The 23,111-nt window shown below is 43.2% G+C and overlaps 2 protein-coding genes and 1 long non-coding RNA gene across 4 annotated transcripts in view; 1 reads left to right on the top strand and 2 right to left on the bottom strand.

The window, feature by feature from the left end:
* LOC115202960 (two pore calcium channel protein 2) overlaps window positions 1–3,373 on the bottom strand; it is a 14,139-nt gene extending 10,766 nt beyond the window's left edge. Inside the window, exon 1 of the mRNA XM_029767169.1 lies at window positions 2,783–3,373. Within this exon, the coding sequence (XP_029623029.1) occupies window positions 2,783–2,921 (139 nt within the window). The 5' untranslated portion in view covers window positions 2,922–3,373. The remainder of the gene's footprint in view (window positions 1–2,782) is intronic.
* Window positions 2,144–7,274, top strand: LOC115202963 (uncharacterized). Its single transcript, XR_003880095.1, has 3 exons — window positions 2,144–2,218; window positions 2,308–2,453; window positions 7,237–7,274. It is a non-coding gene; the product is annotated as an uncharacterized LOC115202963 (long non-coding RNA).
* LOC115202961 (glutamine-dependent NAD(+) synthetase) lies at window positions 3,478–23,111 on the bottom strand. Of its 2 annotated transcripts, none has more exons than XM_029767170.1 (21): window positions 22,845–23,111; window positions 22,504–22,564; window positions 22,140–22,256; window positions 21,949–22,002; window positions 21,759–21,848; window positions 21,071–21,122; window positions 19,120–19,208; window positions 18,769–18,886; window positions 16,549–16,680; window positions 16,273–16,344; window positions 15,855–15,979; window positions 15,340–15,388; window positions 15,071–15,173; window positions 14,751–14,919; window positions 14,471–14,606; window positions 14,072–14,178; window positions 13,806–13,937; window positions 13,626–13,695; window positions 13,030–13,158; window positions 12,216–12,392; window positions 3,478–3,905 (listed from the first exon to the last, which is right to left on the bottom strand). In XM_029767170.1, the coding sequence occupies exons 1-21, from the start codon at window positions 22,927–22,929 to the stop codon at window positions 3,867–3,869; spliced, it is 2,106 nt and encodes a 701-aa protein (XP_029623030.1). In that variant the 5' UTR covers window positions 22,930–23,111; the 3' UTR covers window positions 3,478–3,866. The 2 variants fall into 2 exon arrangements, with proteins under 2 accessions (XP_029623030.1, XP_029623031.1); XM_029767171.1 differs by having other exon boundaries at window positions 22,720–23,109.

The raw sequence follows: 23,111 nt of genomic DNA, 5'->3' as shown, positions 1-23,111 counted from the left end.
GATAAGGCGAGGTCCATACAGAAATGGTTTGTCGAGATCAGTGTGGAAAAACTTGACTAGCCTGCACAGAGCCCTGACCTCAACCCCATCGAAACACTTTTGGGATTAATTGGAACGCTGACTCTGAGACAGGCCTAATCTTTGCCCAACCTCACTAATGCTCTAGTAGCTGAATGGAAGCAAGTCCCTGCAGCAATGTTCCAACATCTAGTGGAAAGCCTTCCCAGAAGAGTGGAGGCTGTTATTGCAGCAAATGAGGGACCAACTCCAAATGAATGCCTATGATATTGGAATGAGATGTTTGACGAGCAGATGTCCACATACTTTTGGCAATGTAGTCTATTTCATTACATGACTGTCTTTCAAAAGCTTTGTGTGGGGTGTAAAGTAGAGCTGCACATCATCAGTAAAACGGGACGTTTGAAAAGGGCAGAGTAATCTAGAGCAGGGCCATCCTTGTTCAACAGGATATAACACAATGTGGAACTTGGCATTTCAACCTGGCTTCAGGGCAATTCATAGGATTTGGGCTGTTTATTGTTTCCCTCCATTTAGTATGACAAGAATGATAGGCTTCATTCAAATTCTCAACATACAGCTGAACCGTTAACCCAGAATCCCACTGCCTCTGTAATGTCACTCCACTGGTCTAACTTTTAAAGGTACATTTTCCAGTCATAATGCATGGTCACATGCATGTTTGATAGTGTTTCCCTTTTCAGGTGACTATTATTTTCTTCACATATTTTGAAAGAACATGTCCTGCCCATAGAGCAATTGTTATTAACCCAGACTGGATGACTCATATTAGACTTTGTTTCCCCTCCACACTACCACTGCTGACTACAACCACATTATGTGTCATCACTCATCATGGCTGTCTCTGACAAGGGCAACTTTTCTCAAAAGAAGTCCACAATATGCTGCCAAAGAAAACTTCCTGTCAATGATTTCTACTGTCACCAAGCATCTTAAAGATTTTTTATAAACACATTGTGGACCACTCAAATAGAGTTTTGAGATATTAAAAACAATTGGTAACACTTTACTTGTAGCATAGCGCCATAACACCTTACAACACGGTCATAACCATGTCATTACCTGTGATAACACTGTTATAACACATATTTATGTGTGTTGTGACATATATCACAATGTTTTATGGCTGGTTATGACACCTACATAAGAGTGTTAAAACCCTACCACACAAGACAAACCATTCCATTCAAGCATAGCCTACTTGTAAATAGTATGTTTTATAACATTTCCTGAAATTGACCATTTTATTACCATGGCAATTGCATTGATATCAAACATGTGCCTACCCCAATGCTCTGTTGCTGATGACTTGCATGATTTCAAGAGCAGGACAGCATTTGTTACTTATGACTGATATATGGTGATGTACGTGATAGGCCTCCAAACAGTATGAAATTATATATATAATATTATATTTATATATACACAGTATATACAGTGGGGCCCGAAATTATTGACACCCTTGATAAAATGAGCAAAAATGACTGTATAAAATAAATAATTTAAATACTGAGCTACATTGTATTCTTAACAAACGGGGAAATCATTTTATTTTATACTAATACAATGGCTCAGAAAAATATTTTGTTTAACAAGTAATACCTTTTTTCTCAAAAAGGTAGGGGTAAAAATGATTGACACCCCTGTTTTCAATACCTTTTAACACCTCACCTTGCGGGATAATAGCTGTAGTACTGTTGTTGCCTATAACGTTACAATGCATGGGTGGATATTTACCTAGTAGTTGTGATTAACAAACACTAGCTAGCTAACTTGGTACTGTAGTTAGCTAGCAACATGAATAGTTGATAGCCAACCTAGCTAACGTTAGCTATATGTTATGAAAACATTGCGAAAATAAGATTTGAATGTGTTTGACAATGTGTGAATTCGTTAGCTATTGTTATGTAGCCTTAGCTTTTAGTGTGCCTTTCTTTAGCGGTATTACCCCATTGTTGCATAATCTACTCTGATTTCTGTTCTTTACTTATATTTTTCAGAGAAAGTAGATAGCTCATGCATCTGTATCCATTGTGGAGGTGAAGGCTTTGAGGGAGGCTGCCATAAACAACTTGGGAGTCTAACTTCCGGTGAGTGACCTGACCTAAGACAAATGTCCGGGCCTGTTTCAGCCCACTCGCGTCAAATTACAGTTGAATGACAATAGCCAATAATGAATGTAATGATTAATCATTATTCTTTGTTGTCTTGACCTGAGATACCCATCACAGCATCAGTCACAAATCTCTGTGTTTCTTTCTCTCACAGATTGAGAAGGAATTCAGAAGGATTACAACCATCCGGTTTCAGTCCACCTTCATGGAGAAGCTGGATCATTACAAGACTGTTGTCCTTGTTCAAGATGAGAGGTGCTGCAAAGAAGGAAATGCAGAGCATCCTGGAAGTGCTACGGGGTATGCGCTCATGATACAGTCACATTACAGTCAATAATTACATTTGGTGACAATTTGGTTGACTGTAGTATATACAACCATTTTAATTCCATCTCATGTCAGTGTAACACCGTCCAGACAAGAAGAGACTGTGATCAGTGGCCTGATCGTATACTTCGGCGAGGACCGTATCATATGTCACATGTCACAACAGGTCTAAATATGTGTAATGACAGCGTTGTGAAAATATTATGACAGATTATGTTAGTTATGACATGAAATGGTTATGACCGTGTTATAACATGTTATGAAGCTATGCTTCAGATATTGTGAACAACTGAAACGCTTACCCCCTTCGACACAGCAATACTCTGCAGCAACCGAGTAGGACAGACGTCTCGTCTTTGGGGATCCCTTTTCAAGGTGATCATTGTTTTCAGGGTGGGAGCCGTAGTTAATGCTTCCAGTCAGCAGTGGTTCCGATTCCATCTAGTAAATTTGACCTAACTAAGCGACTGTAAACGTTATGCTGCGCCTGTAACTCAGGTAAAACAAACTGAACCTCCGCCAAGTGTAAATGGCCAGTTTTAGTAAAGAGAATGAGAACTATACTGAAACTGTCAGAGACAGAAAACATGTTATGCTGTCAAAAACGTTAAATCCATAGTTTTATATTTACAGTTTCTCCACTTAAAGACTCTACGGGAAATCTGTTTTTAGGAAACGAACTAGCAAGCCTACTCCTCCCTGTGTCCTCAAGTATCACTTTTCACCAGCTGGTGACTCACTGCGCCACTGAGCTATACCGCGCGTAACTCAAAAGTAGCCTGTCCCCAAAAAATGCCTCTAGTAACTCGTAATTTAAAACAATGGTAGTCTAGTGGTAGTTTCCTTTCATTTTTGTTAATCAGCAGCTTTCTACGCGCCAATAAAAGTGTTGCGTAGAAGACGTTTCACACTTACTCGTTTTCGGTTTGCCACTTCCTTGGTTGTAAATGTTACCGCTTAGACTCATGTTATACACATCATTGATAACAGTACAAAACAAGATAAAACGTGTTTAATAGTAAAGCTGTACATCACTATTTCAATGAACAAGTGTATTTGCACCTAAGAGAATAGACTGTTGTGAATATTTTTAACAATACATTGTTACTCCTTTTGACCTCCAGTTTAAGCTGGCCTAGAGCATGTAGAACGACAACATAATGCACATCATGCTGAACCACTGACACGAAAGACTCATTTTGAATACCCTTCATTGTTAGAGTCTACAATATTAATCAATAGCCTAGGTCTATTTTCAGAAATTGGAATACTGTACAGTAAGAAGGCATTGTGTGTACAGTAAGATTGTTTGGAGTTGCACCATAGTGTTTATTGTCACAATTTAGATGAGTTCTTTGGGATGTTGCTCTGGCATTGGGAGGAGCCTTAGTCGTGGTCGCCATTCCCAACCTCCATCTTGGACACCTGTGTATGAAATAATATTTATTTATTTTATTGAACCTTTAACTAGGCAAGTCAGTTAAGAACAAATTCTTATTTACAATGGCGGCCTACCAAAAGGCCTCCTGCGGGGATGAAAAAAATACATACATACATACATACATACATACATACATACATTACATACATTACATACATACATACATTCTACCATTCAAAAGTTTGGGGTCACTTAGAAATGTCCTTGATTTTTTGTCCATTAAAATAACAAAATTGATCAGAAATACAGTATAGACATTGTTAATGTTGGAAATTACTATTGTAGCTGGAAAGGGCTGATTTTTTATGGAATATCTACATAGGCGTACAGAGGCCCATTATCAGCAACCACAGTCTGTACCCGCAAAACACCAGTCTCAACGTCAACAGTGAAGAGGCGACTCTGGGATGCTGGCCTTTTAGGCAGAGTTGCAAAGAAAAAGCCATATATCAGACTGGACAATACAAATAAAAGATTAAGATGGGCAAAAGAACAGACACTGGACAGAACTCTGCCTTAGAAGGCCAGCATCCCGGAGCCGCCGCTTCACTGTTGAGACTGGTGTTTTGCGGGTACTATTTAATGAAGCTGCCAGTTGAGGACTTGTGAGGCGTCTGTTTCTCAAACTAGACACTAATGTACTTGTCCTCTTGCTCAGTTGTGCACCGGCGCCTCCCACTCCTCTTTCTATTCTGGTTAGAGCCAGTTTGCGCTGTTCTGTGAAGGGAGTAGTACACAGCGTTGTACGAGATCTTCAGTTTCTTGGTAATTTCTCGCATGGAATAGCCTTCATTTCTCAGAACAAGAATAGACTGATGAGTTTCAGAAGAAAGGTCTTTGTTTCTGGCCATTTTGAGCCTGTAATCGAACCCACAAATGCTGATGCTCCAGATACTCGACTAGTCTAAAAAAGGCCAGTTGTATTGCTTCTTTAATCAGAACGTCAGTTTTCAGCTGTGCTAACATAATTGCAAAATGGTTTTCTAATGATCAATTAGCCTTTTAAAATGTTAAACTTGGATTAGCTAATACAGCGTGCCATTGGAACACAGGAGTGATGGTTGCTGATAATGGGCCTCTGTACGCCTATGTAGGTATTCCATAAAAAATCTGCCGTTTCCAGCTACAATAGTCATTTACAACATTAACAATGTCTACACTGTATTTCTGATCAATTTGATGTTATTTTAACGGACAACTTTTTTTTTTGCTTTTCTTTCACAAACAAGGACATTTCTAAGTGACCCCAAACTTTTGAACAGTAGTGTATATACAGTGGCAAGAAAAAGTATGTGAACCCTTTGGAAATACCTGGATTTCTGCATAAATAAGTCATACAATTTGATCTGATCTTCACCTAGGTCACAACAAGACAAACACAGCTTAAACTAATAACACACAAACAAGTATACGTTTTCATGCCTTCATTGAACACACCATGTAAATATTTACAGTGCAGGGTAGAAAAAGTATGTGAACCCTTGGATTTAATAACTGGTTGACCCTCCTTTGGCAGCAATAACCTCAACCAAACGTTTTCTGAAGTTGCGGATCAGACCTGCACAACGGTCAGGAGGAATTTTGGACCATTCCTCTTTACAAAACTGTTTCAGTTCAGCAATATTCTTGGGATGTCTGGTGTGAACTGCTCTCGAGGTCATGCCACAGCATCTCAAATCGGGTTGAGGTCAGAACTCCAGAAGGCGTATTTTCTTCTGTTGAAGCCATTCTGTTGATTTACTTCTGTGTTTTGTGTCCTGTTGCATCACCCGACTTCTGTTGAGGTTCAATTGGCGGACAAATAGCCTAACATTCTCCTGAAAAATGTCTTGATAAACTTGGGAATTCATTTTTCCGTAGATGATAGCAAGCTGTCCAGGCCCTGAGGCAGCCCCAAACCATGATGCTCCCTCCACCATACTTTACAGTTGGGATGAGGTTGATGTTGGTGTGCTGTGCTGTGCCTTTTTTTTCTCCACACATAGTGTTGTGTGTTCCTTCCAAACAACTCAACTGTAGTTTCATCTGTCCACATAATATTTTGCCAGTAGCGCTGGGGAACATCCAGGTGCACTTTTGCAAACTTCAGACATGCAGCAATGTTTTTTTTTTGGACAGCAGTGGCTTCTTCCGTGGTGTCCTCCCATGAACATCATTCTTGTTTAGTGTTTTATGTATCGTAGACTCGTCAGAGATGTTAGCATGTTCCAGAGATTTCTGTAAGTCTTCAGCTGACACTAGGATTCTTCTTAACCTCATTGAGCATTCCGCGCTGTGCCCTTGCAGTCATCTTTGCAGGACGGCCACTCCTAGGGAGAGTAGCAACAGTGCTGAACTTTCTCCATTTAAGGACAATTTGTCTTACCGTGGACTGATATTACTCCAGTGCTAGCCTCCCTACACTGGCTTCCTGTTAAGGCAAGGGCTTAACAGGAACCTTGATTTCAAGGTTTTACTGCTAACCTACAAAGCATTACATGGGCTTGCTCCTACCTATCTTTCCGATTTGGTCCTGCCGTACATACCTACACGTACGCTACGGTCACAAGACGCAGGCCTCCTAATTGTCCCTAGAATTTCTAAGCAAACGGCTGGAGGTAGGGCTTTCTCCTATAGAGCTCCATTTTTATGGAATGGTCTGCCTACCCATGTGAGAGACGCAGACTCAGTCTCAACCTTTAAGTCTTTACTGAAGACTTATCTCTTCAGTAGGTCCTATGATTAAGTGTAGTCTGGCCCAGGAGTGTGAAGGTGAACGGAAAGGCTGGAGCAACGAACCGCCCTTGCTGTCTCTGCCTTGCCGGTTCCCCTCTTTCCACTGGGATTCTCTGCCTCTAACCCTATTACAGGGGCTGAGTCACTGACTTACTGGTGTTCTTCCATGCCATCCATGGGAGGGGTGCGTCACTTGAGTGGGTTGAGTCACTGACGTGGTCTTCCTGTCTGGGTTGGCGCCCCCCCCCCCCTTGGGTTGTGCCATGGCGGAGATTTTTGTGGGCTATACTCGGCCTTGTCTTCGGACGGTAAGTTGGTGGTTGTAGACATCCCTCTAGTGGTGTGGGGGCTGTGCTTTGGCAAAGTGGGTGGGGTTATATCCTGCCTGTTTGGCCCTGTCCGGGGGTATCATCGGATGGGGCCACAGTGTCTTCTGATCCCTCCTGTCTCAGCCTCCAGTATTTATGCTGCAGTAGTTTATGTGCCGGGGGGCTAGGGTCAGTCTGTTTCATCTGGAGTATTCTCTTGTCTTATCCGGTGTCCTGTGTGAATTTAAATATGCTCTCTCTAATTCTCTTTCTTTCTTTCTTTCTCTCGGAGGACCTGAGCCCTAGGACCATGCCTCGGGACTACCTGGCATGATGACTCCTTGCTGTCCCCAGTCCACCTGGCCATGCTGCTGCTCCAGTTTCAACTGTTCTGCCTGCGGCTACGGAACCCTGACCTGTTCACCGGACGTGCTTGTTGCACCCTCGACAACTACAATGATTATTATTATTTGACCATGCTGGTCATTTATGAACATTTTAACATCTTGACCATGTTCTGTTATAATATCCACCCGGCACAGCCAGAAGAGGACTGGCCACCCCTCATAGCCTGGTTCCTCTCTAGGTTTCTTCCTAGGTTTTTGGCCTTTCTAGGGAGTTTTTCCTAGGGAGTTTTTCCTAGCCACCGTGCCTCTTTCACATGCATTGCTTGCTGTTTGGGGTTTTAGGCTGGGTTTCTGTACAGCACTTTGAGATTTCAGCTGATATACGAAGGGCTATATAAATACATTTGATTTGATGAACATCAAGGCTTTTAGAGATACTTTTGTAACCCTTTCCAGCTTAATGCAAGTCAACAATTCTTAATCTTAGGTCTTCTGAGATATCTTTTGTTCGAGGCATGGTTCACACCAGGCAATTTTTTTTATTTTACCTTTATTTAACCAGGTAGGCAAGTTGAAAACAAGTTCTCATTTACAACTGCGACCTGGCCAAGATAAAGCAAAGCAGTTCGACACATATAACAACAGAGAGTTACACATGGAGTAAAACAAACATACAGTCAATAATACAGTAAAAAAATAAGTCTATATGCAATGCGAGCAAATGAGGTGAGATAAGGGAGATAAAGGCAATAAATAGGCCATGGTGGCGAAGTAAATACAATATAGCAATTAAAACACTGGAATGGTAGATTTGACAGTAGATGAGTGTGCAAAGTAGAAATACTGGGGTGCAAAGGAGCAAAATAAATAAATAAATACAGTAGGGGAAGAGATAGTTGTTTGGACTATTTATAGGATGGGCTATGTACAGGTGCAGTGACCTGTGAGCTGCTCTGACAATTGGTGCTTAAAGCTAGTGAGGGAGATAAGTGTTTCCAGTTTCAGAGATTTTTGTAGTTCGTTCCAGTCATTGGCAACAGAGAACTGGAAGGAGAGGCGGCCAAAGGAGGAATTGGCTTTGGGGATGACAAGTGAGATATACCTGCTGGAACGTGTGCTACGGGTGGGTGCAGCTATGGTGACCAGCGAGCTGAGATAAGGGGGGACTTTACCTAGCAGGGTCTTATAGATGACCTGGAGCCAGTGGGTTTGGCGACGAGTATGAAGCGAGGGCCAGCCAACGAGAGCGTATAGGTCGCAGTGGTGGGTAGTATATGGGGCTTTGGTGACAAAACGGATGGCACCGTGATAGACTGCATCCAATTTATTGAGTAGGGTGTTGGAGGTTATTTTGTAAATGACATTGCCAAAGTCGAGGATTGGTAAGATGGTCAGTTTTACGAGGGTATGTTTGGCAGCATGAGTGAAGGATGCTTTGTTGCGAAATAGGAAGCCAATTCTAGATTTAACTTTGGATTGGAGATGTTTTATGTGAGTCTGGAAGGAGAGTTTACAGTCTAACCAGACACCTAGGTATTTGTAGTTGCCCACATATTCTAAGTTCCCGTTCCATGATCTCGCCATCACGGTTGACAACTCCCTTGTGTCCTCCTCCCAGAGTGCTAAGAACCTTGGCGTGATCCTGGACAACACCCTGTCGTTCTCCACTAACATCAAGGCGGTGACCCGATCCTGTAGGTTCATGCTCTACAACATTCGCAGAGTACGACCCTGCCTCACACAGGAAGCGGCGCAGGTCCTAATCCAGGCACTTGTCATCTCCCGTCTGGATTACTGCAACTCGCTGTTGGCTGGGCTCCCTGCCTGTGCCATCAAACCCCTACAACTCATCCAGAACGCCGCAGCCCGTCTGGTGTTCAACCTTCCCAAGTTCTCTCACGTCACCCCGCTCCTCCGCTCTCTCCACTGGCTTCCAGTTGAAGCTCGCATCCGCTACAAGACCATGGTGCTTGCCTACGGAGCTGTGAGGGGAACGGCACCTCCGTACCTTCAGGCTCTGATCAGGCCCTACACCCAAACAAGGGCACTGCGTTCATCCACCTCTGGCCTGCTCGCCTCCCTACCTCTGAGGAAGCACAGTTCCCGCTCAGCCCAGTCAAAACTGTTCGCCGCTCTGGCACCCCAATGGTGGAACAATCTCCCTCACGATGCCAGGACAGCGGAGTCAATCACCACCTTCCGGAGACACCTGAAACCCCACCTCTTTAAGGAATACCTGGGATAGGATAAAGTAATCCTTCTAACCCCCCCCCCCCTTTAAAGGATTTAGATGCACTATTGTAAAGTGTTTGTTCTACTGGATATTATAGGTGAATGCACCAATTTGTAAGTCGCTCTGGATAAGAGCGTCTGCTAAATGACTTAAATGTAAATGTAAATGTAAGTCAGAACCATCCAGAGTAGTGATGCTGGACGGGCGAGCAGGTGCAGGCAGCGATCGGTTGAAGAGAGCATGCATTTAGTTTTACTTGTATTTAAGAGCAGTTGGAGGCCACGGAAGGAGAGTTGTATGGCATTGAAGCTCGTCTGGAGGGTTGTTAACACAGTGTCCAAAGAAGGGCCAGAAGTATACAGAATGGTGTCGTCTGCGTAGAGGTGGATTAGAGACTCACCAGCAGCAAGAGCGACATCATTGATATATACAGAGAAAAGAGTCGGCCCTAGAATTGAACCCTGTGACACCCCCATAGAGACTGTCAGAGGCCCGGACAACAGGCCCTCCGATTTGAGACACTGAACTCTGTCTGAGAAGTAGTTGGTGAACCAGGCGAAGCAATCATTTGAGAAACCAAGGCTATTGAGTCTGCCGATGAGGATGTGGTGATTGACAGAGTCGAAAGCCTTGGCCAGGTCAATGAATACGGCTGCACAGTACTGTTTCTTATCGATGGCGGTTAAGATATCGTTTAGGACCTTGAGCGTGGCTGAGGTGCACCCATGACCAGCTCTGAAACCAATGAAAGAAAAAAAGAAGCAATGCTTCTTGTGAATAGCAAACTCAAATGTTGTGAGTGTTGTTTAGAGGGCAAGGGACTTTAACCAACATCTCCAATCTTATCTCATTGAATGGACTCCAGGTTAGCTGACTCCTGACTCCAATTAGCTTTTGGAGAAGTCATTAGCCTAGGGGTTCACATACTTTTCCCAACTTAAACTGTGAATGTTTCAATTATGTATTGAATATAGACAAGAAAAACACAATAATTTGTGTGTTATTAGTTTAAGCACACTATGTTTGTCTATTGTTGTGACTTAGATGAAGATCAGATCACATGTGACGAACACTTTTTGCAGAAAAACAGGTAATTCCAAAGGGTTCACATACTTTTTCTTGCCCCTGTATATAAATATAGGACAAAACACACATCACAGCAAGACAACACTACATAAAGAGAGACCTAAGACAACAACATAGCAAGGCAGCAACACATGACAACACAGCATGGTTGCAACACAACATGACAACACAGCATGGTTGCAACACAACATGGTAGCAACACAAAACATGGTACAAACATTATTGGGCACAGACAACAGCACAATGGGCAAGAAGGTAGAGACAACAATACATCTTGCAAAGCAGCCACAACTGTCAGTAAGAGTGTCCATGATTGAGTCTTTGAATGAAGAGATTGAGATAAAACTGTCAAATTTTAGTGTTTGTTGGAGCTCGTTCCAGTCACTAGCTGCAGTGAACTGAAAAGAGGAGCGATTCAGGGATGTGTGTGCTTTTGGGACCTTTAACAGAATGTGACTGGCAGAACAGGTGTTGTATGTGGAGGATGAGGGCTGCAGTAGATATCACTGATAGGGGGGAGTGAGGCCTAAGACGGTTTTATAAATAAGCATCAACCAGTGGGTCTTGCAACGGGTATACAGAGATGACCAGTTCACAGAGGAGTATAGAGTGCAGTGATGTGTCCTACAAGGAGCATTGGTGGAAAATCTGATGGCCGAATGGTAAAGAACACCTAGACACTCGAGAGCCCCCTTACCTGCCGATCTATAAATTATGTCTCCGTAATCTAGCATGGGTAGGATGGTCATCTGAATCAGGGTTAGTTTGGCAGCTGGGGTGAAAGAGGAGCGATTACGATAGAGGAAACCAAGTCAAGATTTAACTTTAGCCTGCAGCTTTGATATGTGCTGAGAGAAGGACAGTGTACCATCTAGCCATACTCCCAAGTACTTGTATGAGGTGACTACCTCAAGCTCTAAACCATCAGAGGTAGTAATAACACCTGTGGGAGGAGGGGCATTCTTCTTACCAAACCACATGACCTTTGTTTTGGAGGTGTTCAGAACAGGGTTAAGGGTAGAGAAAGCTTGTTGGACACTAAGAAAGCTTTGTTGTAGAGCATTTAACACAAAATCCAGGAAGGGGCCAGCTGAGTATAAGACTATCATCTGCATATAAAATGGATGATAGAGCTTCCTACTGCCTGAGCTATGTTGTTGATGTAAATTAAGAAGATCGTGGGGCCTAGGATCGAGCCTTGGGGTACTCCCTTGGTGACTGGCAGTGTAACTTACCATGTTCAGTGGACATTCACAATTCTTGTGAGATTAATAAAATCCGATAAAGCCATTGAGGACGGAACAACCAAATGTGAGAGATCCACAGTAAAAAAATAAATATCCTGAGTGGCACAGCGGTCTAAGGCACCGCATCGCAGTGCTAGAGGCGTCACTACAGACCTAGGTTCTATCCCGGGCAGTATCACAACCGGCCGTGACCGGGAGTCCCATAGGGTTGCGCACAATTGGCCCAGTGTCGTCCGGGTTAGGGGAGGGTTTGGCCGGGGGTAGGCCATCATTGTAAATAAGAATTTGTTCTTAACTGACTTGCCCAGTTAAATAAAGGTAAAATAAAAAAATGTCATGTTGACTGTCAGATCCCCACCTGATTATCAATGGCTCTGAACTGCCAGGACCAGCGAGTGTTGTAGAGGAATGGCCTGAGGTCAAAGCGGTTGTCATCGGGGCCATAGCTCTCAGCGTGGTAGGATGGTGTCACAGTTGTCATTTTGTGTCTGTTCACAGAATACATCTGGAAAAAGTGTTTCACTTTGGCAGCCACCTGAAATGTCAAATGGTCAGAAGAAGTGTTATTCTCAAATCATACAAATACATAGCATACACTGAGTGTACAAAACATTATGAACACCTCTTTCCATGACCGACTAACCAAGGGAATCCAAGTGAAAGCTATGATCCCTTATTGATGTCGCTTGTTAAATCCACTTCAATCCGTGTAGATGAAGGGTAAGACACAGATTAAAGAAGGACCTTTAATCCTTAAAACAATTGAGAGACATGGATCGTGTGTGTGCCATTCAGAGGGTGAATGGGCAAAACAAAATATTTCAGTGCCTTTGAACGGGGTATGGTAGTAGGTGCCAGGTGCACCGGTTTGTGTCAAGAACTGTAACACTGCTGGGTGTTTCACACTCAACAGTTTCCCATGTGTATCAAGAATTGTCCACCATTGTCCACCAGAATTGGAGTCAACATGGGCCAACATCCCCGTGGAACGCTTTCGGCACTCAATATTAGGAAGGTGTTCTTAATGTTTTGTCCACTCAGTGTAAACATGACTGTGTGTGAAACAGAACACGATCATTAAGATTTTTCCTCATTTTACATGGCAGACATCTGCCACATATGCCACTATATGAAAATAGTAAATGGTGTGCGATACAGGGGTGTAGAGTGACCTGTAGAGGGGAGAGGGCCTCCCTCCACGTGTGGATGAGTTTGCAGAACATGCTGTACGGGCCGCACTTGGAGATCTTCCTGAGCCGGCCAATCACAGACAGCTCCGAGTATGTCATCCCCATATCAGACTAATGAGAGGGGGACACAGAGAGAGCAAGAGAGAGGACGACAGCAAGGGATAAGGAAGAGGTCAGATTACACCATAACTGAACAAACCATGTGCGCAGATGACATCCCTGAAGAGACATTAATTTTCCAAGCTTGTGAGGTGGTATATATAGACAGGGGAAGTTGAGTCACACAGTCACAGAAGAAAAACATGGCGGGACAATAACAACAGTAGTCAAGCTGAATAGAGCTGAGGGTTTATGGTATGACTTTCACCTGGAAGTCTGAAATGTCAACTTTTCTTAATACGTATAAAGAACGGTCAATCATAGCAGTGTGTGAACAGTATGTGAGGGAAAATAAATAAATAGAAAGAAAAATAAGTTGTCACTTCATATGTGGTTGGCCCACACCCACAACGATCAACATAATCAGAGGGCCCAAGGCCACATCTGGCTCCACTTGAGGTGACATGCTGACTCGTTACCTCATCAGTCTGCGACACCTGGCCGTCCGTCAGGGGCTCCAGCTCTGCAGTGGGAGGTGCAGCCATGATACTACAGAGGACATGAAGACAGTTGGCAACATGGTGAGTCTCCTGACATTATACTGACTGTTTTGTATTGTCCCAGTGAAGAAGACGGGATTGCAGAGCAGCGTGCTTCACCTTTTGAGGGCGGTGAGCTGGAACTGTTCGACACAGTACTGCAGGAAGCTTCTTAGGTCTGTCTTACTGATGCCCCCAATGGGATTGATGTCAGCACTGGAGCAGTCATACTTAGTGAAGTAACCAGTGAGGCTGCAGAATAGAGGGGTATTGAGGTGAAGGTGAAATACAGAGAGGGATCATACACTTTTTGTACTTTCCTGTTGGACTGATGCACACAGCACATAGTTAAAAAAAAACATTGACATTCTCTAGTACTCACTAACCTCTCATCCACATTGGCTGAGCCAAGGACTAGGAGGCCACCAGGTTTCCCCTCAGCCCACTGACTGAGCTGAGCAAAGAGATAGGCCAGAATCATCCTGATTCGGGCCTAGAAGGGACAGGATAGTGGATAAGGGTTTCATACAATTCACACACCACACAATTGCTTACTCAGGTCAGACCGTTTAACTGGAGAATGATAGTGTGAGGATTGTGGTGAGCATGTGTGAAAATGCAAGTAAATGGCGCGATTAAAGAGAAATGCAAGCGGGGGGAAAAGCTCTGCTCATCTCAGAAACCATTTTTGGGGTTAATTTTGCAATAACGCGTTTCTGCTTTGTTGAAGTGTTTCAAGTAACACCTGAACAATGTACTGGAGTACTCCTTGACATTTAACCCACCTGCACATTCTGTAGGGCAAGGTTTTCTCTTGTGCTTCCACCGTTAGCACGGAACTGGGGACACTTTCCCGTAACCATGGAGAAGATTCCCAGCATGCCTTTCACTGCCATGTCGATGTTGAGGTTCATGTGTGAGCTGAATAAACAAGATAAATACAAAGAAGAAAAATATATTTTGAAGAAAAGCATAAGGTGAGATTTATAACAGATGCGAGTCTCATTGTGTTCTAATTTGTTATTCTGTAACCTGCCCAACTATGATGGGGTCAGTGACGCTCACCTGCCAACCTGAGACGCCAGCTCTTTGGCCCTGTTACGGGTTCCTTCTGAGGAGTTCTCACTGGCCATGTAGCAGGTGGTAAAGATGCGTCCGCACAGCTCCCGTGGGTCCCGGGGGGTGTAGGACACATCATTCACTACCCGTTGAACATCCTCCAGCACCTGGGAGTCTGATACGGGGAGAGGGAGGGAAGAACCTGAAGCTGTAGCTGTCAGAAGCTGTAGTGTCAAACTTTAGAATGGAGAGCCATGTGCTTTTGTTTCACTTGTGGGACACAACAAAACACTATGGGCCTGTACAGTATCCAGTCCAGTACTCACTGCCATCTCTGACTGCCTGGCAGACCAGCACACACATGGAGTAGACAATGCAGGCTGTAGAGGAACTGTCCACACCACCACTGAGGGGCAGGAGGAAACCAGCCTGGAGGAGGGAATAACAGGAGTGTTTATGGATAGAGATAGACAGACAATAGAAATATTCAGTGCAATTTGTATATTCTTTGTATATTTAGTGCAAATATTCAGTAATAAGCAGGTAAGCATAAGCACATTCACACATCATTTAAACCAAATATAGCTCTACTCACCTGACCACTTCTCCTCAGGTAGTCCCAAAGCCAACATGCTGGACCCAGGCTGAAGACACCAAAGACAAGAACACAGAGACACGCATGTACATGTATTTGACATGGGTGAAATTGCAGGTTAAAATGAAGGCCCTGTGCTGTTTGTCACATGAATGTAAAGGTATATATGTGTAAACTGTAATGAAGTGGGCAGTCACATGATCTGGAAAGTAGCTTTAAAAAAACGGGTTTCTCTAGTTTTAACTTCTCTCAGACAGGGATTGGCTCCACCAAAGACAGGCAGCTCAGTTTCAGACACAAAGGGAGCAGTCAGGGTAAAATAATGTCACACGCCAAGCTCCTGAATCAACTGTGTGGTGATATAGTAGGCTGCTATCGCTGTCTGTTTCCAATGATTCCATGGTGAAAAAACGAAATACAGGGAGACACAGTCAGAAATAGCTACTATTTATTATGGGAAGCATTTTAGCACACAACACTCTTGTGATCACAGTCTTTGTCAGGGGGTACCATACCTAATCTCCTCCTCAGGGGTGTGGAACTGCCACTCAATGGGCTGGTGAGTGGGGAGGTAGACATCGTCACAATCAGACAGGGAGAAGTCCACTTTGACTCGATGGCATGGTTTGTGCTCATACTCCTGGACACAGTGGAGCAGAGGATATATCAGCAAACCATGTGACATTTCAAATGTAACCGGCATGCTATTTTGAGTCTGAGTCAATAACTGAAAGGGACTCTCTGTGTACCCAGTATAGGGAGGAAAGACGACACCGGACAGAGCCTTGGGTTGGGGAGTTGAATGTTAAACAGGATCACCTCTGGTTCCCCTTTTGTGGCTAGTTTCACTAGGGGAGTAATGTGTTTCTGAATCACACCTACCATTTCTGAGAAGTAAAAAGTGCCCTGTTTTGAAGAGAGATGTCAGCTCACCACGTGTGGGTGGCAATGCTCTCCTCTGTAGCTGCGGACATCCTCCAAATCCAGAGTGGCAGTCACAACCTCCTGCAACACACACACACACACACACACACACACGAGTTCACTTTGGGAATGGCTAGAATTAACGATAACATTATACAACATGCTGACTTGGCCAACCCATATAATCAAACACAGCTCACCCTGGTGTGTGAAGTGAGGGTGAAATAATAGGCTGTAAGATATTCTTCTCACATTTACATTCTGTTATGTTTAACCTGTCCTTACCACGTCATCCAGGGAGAACTGTCTTCCCTGGGCCACTATGTCCCCGTTGATGGCCACCGTGGCACAACCATCATAGTAGAGTCTGTCTCCATCACAACCCTTCTGATTGGCAAGCATGTAGATCCCCCCACTCTGTGCAAAACAACACAATTGTCCTTAGTCCACTTGTAATATCAGAAACCGCTCAACTTCATTACTATGCAATAACATGTAACAACAATATTGTTATGTAGTAATTACAGTGTTATTACACATGTCTAGGATCAATGTGATAATAAGTATTAACCAATCTCATACTAATCAAAATACAGTCGTGGCCAAAAGTTGAGAATGAAACAAATATTAATTTTCACAAAGTCTGCTGCCTCAGTTTGTATGATGGCAATTTGCATATACTCCAGAATGTTATGAAGAGTGATCAGATGAATTGCAATTAATTGCAAAGTCCCTCTTTGCCATGCAAATGAACTGAATCTCCAAAAAACATTTCCACTGCATTTCAGCCCTGCCACAAAAGGACCAGCTGACATGTCAGTGATTCTCTCATTAACACAGGTGTGAGTGTTGACGAGGACAAGGCTGGAGATCACTCTGTCATGCTAATTGAGTTCGAATAACAGACTGAAAGCTTCAAAAGGAGGGTGGTGCTTGGAATCATTGTTCTTCCTCTGTCAGCCACGGTTACCTGCAAGGAAACATGTGCCGTCATCATTGCTTTGCACAAAAAGGGCTTCACAGGCAAGGATATTGCTGCCAGTAAGATTGCACCTAAATCAACCATTTATCAGATCATCAAGAACTTCAAGGAGAGCAGTTCAATTGTTGTGAAGGCTTCAGGGCGCCCAAGAAAGTCCAGCAAGCGCCAGGACCGTCTCCTAAAGTTGATTCAGCTGCGGGATCGGGGCACCACCAGTACAGAGCTTGCTCAGGAATGGCAGCCTTCAGGTGTGAGTGCATCTACACACACAGTGAGGTGGAGACTTTTGGAGGATGGCCTGGTGTCAAGAAGGGAAGCAAAGAAGCCACTTCTCTCCAGGAAAAACATCAGGGATAGACTGATATTCTGCAAAAGGTACAGGGATTGGACTGCTGAGGACTGGGGTAAAGTCATTTTCTCTGATGAATCCCCTTTCCGATTGTTTGGGACATCCGGAAAAAAGCTTGTCCGGAGAAGACAAGGTGAGCGCTACCATCAGTCCTGTGTCACGCCAACAGTAATGCATCCTGAGACCATTCATGTTGGGTTGCTTCTCAGCCAAGGGAGTGGGCTCACTCACAATTTTGCCTAAGAACACAGCCATGAATAAAGAATGGTACAACACATCCTCCGAGAGATCCTTCTCCCAACCATCCAGGAACAGTTTGGTGACTGACAATGCCTTTTCCAGCATGATGGAGCACCTTGCCATAAGGCAAAAGTGATAACTAAGTGTCTCGGGGAACAACACATCGATATTTTGGTCCCATGGCCAGGAAACTTCCCAGACCTTAATCCCATTGAGAACATGTGGTCAATCCTCAGGAGGCGGGTGGACAAACAAAAACTCACAAATTCTGACAAACTCCAAGCATTGATTATGCAAGAATGGGCTGACATCGGTCAGGATGTGGCCCAGAAGTTAATTGACAGCATGCCAGGGTAGATTGCAGAGGTCTTGAAAAAGAAGGATCAACACTGCAAATATTGACTCTTTGCATCAACTTCATGTAATTGTCAATAAAAGCCTTTGACACTTATGAAATGCTTGTAATTATACTTCAGTATTCCATAGTAACATCTGACAAAAATATCTAAAGACACTGAAGCAGCAGACTTTGTGGAAATTAATATTTGTGTCATTCTCAAAACTTTTGGCCACGACTGTATACATGTAGGCAAAACACTGTATGAAATGGAGCAGTATTATAATGACAAAACAGTGCCTCCAAGTGGTTACTGGGCAGGCAACATGCAGTACCTCTATTCTCACTAAACATACTGCATAACAGAGGTACTCAACTCTTACCCTACGTAGTCCGGAGGCTGCTGGTTTTCTGTTCTATCTTATAATTAATTGTACACGCCTGCTGTTCCAGGTCTAAATCAGTCCCTGATTAGAGGGGAACAATGAAAACATGCAGTGGAACTGGCTTCCAGGTCCAGAGTTGAGTTTGATAGGCTGTATAACATGTGTGTGTTCATGCATGTGTCCGTCCGTCCGTTCGTGTGTGTATGATCACCTTTGTGGTGGCTGATTTAACCAGGTTGACTCTGTGGTCTGCCTTGCGTAGCTCGTGGTAGCTGGCTGAGGAGTTGGTGAAGATCTCCACACCGTCAAGACCCATGTCCACATGGGGGCTGCCAAGCACATGACATTCCCACATACATCATTACATACCGTAGCTTACTAGAAAAACACACACACACACAGTATATATTTAATCTCACTTAATCTCTCAAAAACATTTGAGCACTCCTTCGATCCATTACACAAATAACTAAGGACACACAGTACTACACAACTCATTACAGAAATTGAGTAAAGGTTTGAAAAGAAAAGGCCTTCATTTGAGACTCTTCATTGAATGTACCTCCTAGGGTTCCACAGCTCTGCACAGATCTCACTCCCAATGCAGGTGTCTTTGGTTGAGAGGACGCAGTCACCAAAGGGGACAGTGTCCTTCAGGAGACAGAACAATGGAAAGGAAATTAATTAACGATCACATTAAATGGATGATACGATTGATGGCTGCACATATACACTACCATTCAAAAGTTTGAACGCACCTACTCATTCCAGGGTTTTTATTTTTACTATTTTCTACATTGTAGGATAATAGTGAAGACTTCAAAACTATGAAATAACACATATGGAATCATGTAGTAACTAAAAGTGTTAAACAGTTGGTAGAGCATGGTGTTTGCAACGCCAGGGTTGTGGGTTCGATTCCCACGGGGGACCAGTACGGGGAAATTTTTTTAATGAAATGTATGCATTCACTCCTGTAAGTCGCTCTGCATAAGAGCGTCTGCTAAATGACAAAAATGTAAAAAAATGAAAAATATATTTTATATTTGAGATTCTTCAAAATAGCCACCCTTTGCCTTGATGACAGCTTTGCAAACTCTTGGCATTCTCATAACCAGCTTCATGAGGTAGTCACCTGGAATGCATTCCAATTAACCGTGTGCCTTGTTAAGTTAATTTGTGGAATTTCTTTCCGTCATAATGCGTTTGAGCCAATCAGTTGTGTTGTGACAAGGTAGGGGTAGTATACCAAGTCTATATTATGGCAAGAACAGCTCAAATAAGCAAAGAGAAACGACAGTCCATCATTACTTTAAGACATGAAGGTCAGTCAATGCAGACATTTTTATGAATTTTGAAAGTTTCCATGTGCAGTCGCAGAAAACATCAAACGCTATGATGAACCTGGCTCTCATGAGCACCACCACAGGAAAGGAAGACCCAGAGTTACCTCTGCTGCAGAGGATACATTCACTTAGAATTAACTGCACTTCAGAAATTGCAGCCCAAATAAATGCTTCACAGAGTTCAAGTAACTTACACATCTCAACATCAACTGTCCAGAGGAGACTGCGTGAATCAGGCCTTCATGGTCGAATTGCTGCAAAGAAACCCCTACTAAAAGGACACCAATAAGAAGAAGAGACTTTCTTGGGCCAAGAAATATGGACAATGGACAGACCAATGGATGTGAGATTTTTAGTTCCAACTGCCGTGTCTTTGTGAGAAGCAGAGTAGGTGAACGGATGATCCCCACATGTGTGGTTCCCACCGTGAAGCATGGAGGAGGAGGAGGTGTGATGGTGCTTTGCTGGTGACACTGTCAGTGATTTATTTTGAATTCAAGGCACACTTAACCAGCATGGCTACAACAGCATTCTGCAGCGATACGCCATCCCATCTGGTTTGCGCTTAGTAGGCCTATCATTTGTTTTTCAACAGGACAATGACCCAACACACCTCCAGGCTGTAAGGGCTATTTAACCAAGAAGGAGAGTGATGGAGTGCTGCATCAGATGACCTGGCTTCCACAATCACCTGATATCAACCTAATTGAGATGGTTTGGGATGAGTTGGACCTCAGAGTGAAGGAATAGCAGCCAACAAATGCCAAGCATATGTGGGAACTCCTTCAAGACTGTTGTAAAAGCATTCCAGGTGAAGCTGGTTGAGAGAATGCCAAGAGTGGGCAAAGTTGTCATCAAGGCAAAAGATGCCTACTTTGAAGAATCAAAAATATGAAATATATTTTGATTTGTTTAACACTTTTTTGGTTACTACATGATTCCATGTGTTGTTTCATAGTTTTGATGTCTTCACTATTATTCTACAATGTAGAAAATAGTAAAAATTAAGAAAACCCTTGAATGAGTAGGTGTGTCCAACTTTTGACTGGTACTGTATATTAATGGTGCAGATTCCCTTTAAATGAAGAAACGTGCAAATAATCCTCTTATCACTGATCCTTGTTAGTGCATACCAACACCCCGCCATTAGAGAGAGATGGATCCTACCTGTCCTGTCATGTCCTGGATCATCCTGGGCAGGAAGTACTCCTCCACATGTCTGTGGCAGACAAACACAATAATGCCATGTTCAAATCAAAGTTTAATGGTCACGTACAGAGATTTGCAGGTGTTTTGACAGGTGCAGCAAAATGCATATATGTTATTTTGTGTGATGTGAAAAATATGGATTAGTGTCCTTTTCCACGTACCAAATCTGCTTTGACCTGAACATTTAAAGACGTTCCGGAACTTCTGCGACTGCTAAGTATTTTTTAAACCTCCCGCTTTGGGCTGGATGTGTCCATGTGTAGTTCATATATGCATAATCTATGAGCAGAATTACTGTCTTACTTCAATTTGCCACGAAATCCCTAGTTTGAAAGCAACTGTTTTCTGGAAGCTGTGCTGCTCCATTTTCCCCTTCAGCCCCTCGCCATTTGAGTGTCAGCTACCAAGATGCCCACACAGCAGAGCGAGAGAGAGAGCAATGACATGGTGCACATATCTGAACATATGTGACATAGTATGCAATTTTCTGAGACTACTTTTGCCTCGTAAGCCTTACTTTCCAAACTACTGGCTAAAAAGTATACAAAAGTACCGGAGAATCTTTCTAATTTCACTGTTTATCAAAGTATTATCATTATGTTCAGAAGGGAGGCTTTCTTGTGCAGATTCAATGTTGATCACTAACCTGAGTTTATTCCATGGTGAAAACCAGCGGAACTCCCGGTTGTTCCCATAGTTTGCCAGCAGCATCTTGGGTCGGATCAACAAGATTTTCCTTTAAAAAGAGGGTAAGAATTGTGAACAATTACACCTACTTGCTATTGACGATGCACATAACCTACATCAATTCAGAATCGCTTATTTCCGAGACTTACCTGTTGAGGAAAATTACTCTGCAGTTATACCGAACATTATGATGCATGATGGGCCTGAGAGGGACATAGAGAACATTAGCCACAGGTTACGGAAATCTTACTACAACATACACTGTTTAGTTGGGTGTGATAGTCCAGGAGGCAAAGAGAGGGACAACCGAGCTGAAGTGCTTGTGAGAAGTGTGACTGACATGCCAACATCGCAGATGATGTCCTGGGTGACAGGTGACTCCAGCAGCTTCCTGAGTACCTGGAAGCAGTGCAGCAGGGTGTCTGACTCGTAGAAGTGGTCTGCACAGCCATACCCACTGATGACCAGGGACAGAAAGAGAGGAGGTTGAGGGAGAAAGTTCATGGAAATTCAGAGCAGGCATGGCCATGTAGGATGCTTATTATATGCAAATGCACAGCGCTTTATAGGAGTCAAATAAAAAGACCACAAACAAAGACATACATTTGTCTAATAAGCTAAATGTTTGCTCTAGGCTACGTACTGTATACAGTAATGTACTCAACAATCACAACTTTGATGAAGGAGATGTAGATAATAAATACCAGATTTCCAGTTCTGGTCCCAGTCTGTATTTAGCCCCCTGAGACTTGGCTATCTCGATACCTAGTCATGAGAAAGATATCATTATTAAAATGAATGACATGTCCAGAGACCTGATTGCAAGACTTGCATGCTATTCCCGCAGAGCAAGTTGCCTAGTATAGTATACTCCAGGCTTATAAGTGGAATGTCTATAAATCATTACAACATCATATTACCTTTAAAACAGCGCTGTATATGAACCCACTAGTTTAAATTAAATGGACAATGCATCTTCAATTCGACGATTTTTACTTCGGAGAAGCTTGCAGAGTGTGATACTGAATATTTTATTCGGACTTACTTCTCAGTATTCTCTCTAAGTTTCCGTCAAAATCTAGTGCCCATTGATTCAAGGAGCACGTAGCTAATATAACCTTTCGTCCCATTTCATATAATGGTTCAACAAAGTAGCCTTGCTGATATTCAAACGTTGGAACCTTAGTCAAAATTCTCAAATGAGTTACTGTAACACTCAACGCAAAACTATCAAAGTTGCAATTGTTGTGTCACTTCGCTCGGGAAGTACTATCACAGCTAGAACAACGCGACGGATATTTCACCGGATGCA

This window comes from Salmo trutta, chromosome 12 (genome assembly GCF_901001165.1).
Source record: "Salmo trutta chromosome 12, fSalTru1.1, whole genome shotgun sequence".
NCBI classification, from domain to species: Eukaryota; Metazoa; Chordata; class Actinopteri; order Salmoniformes; family Salmonidae; genus Salmo; species Salmo trutta.
Note: the sequence above shows the minus strand (reverse complement) of the source record. Positions and strands in the feature narration are given on the sequence as shown.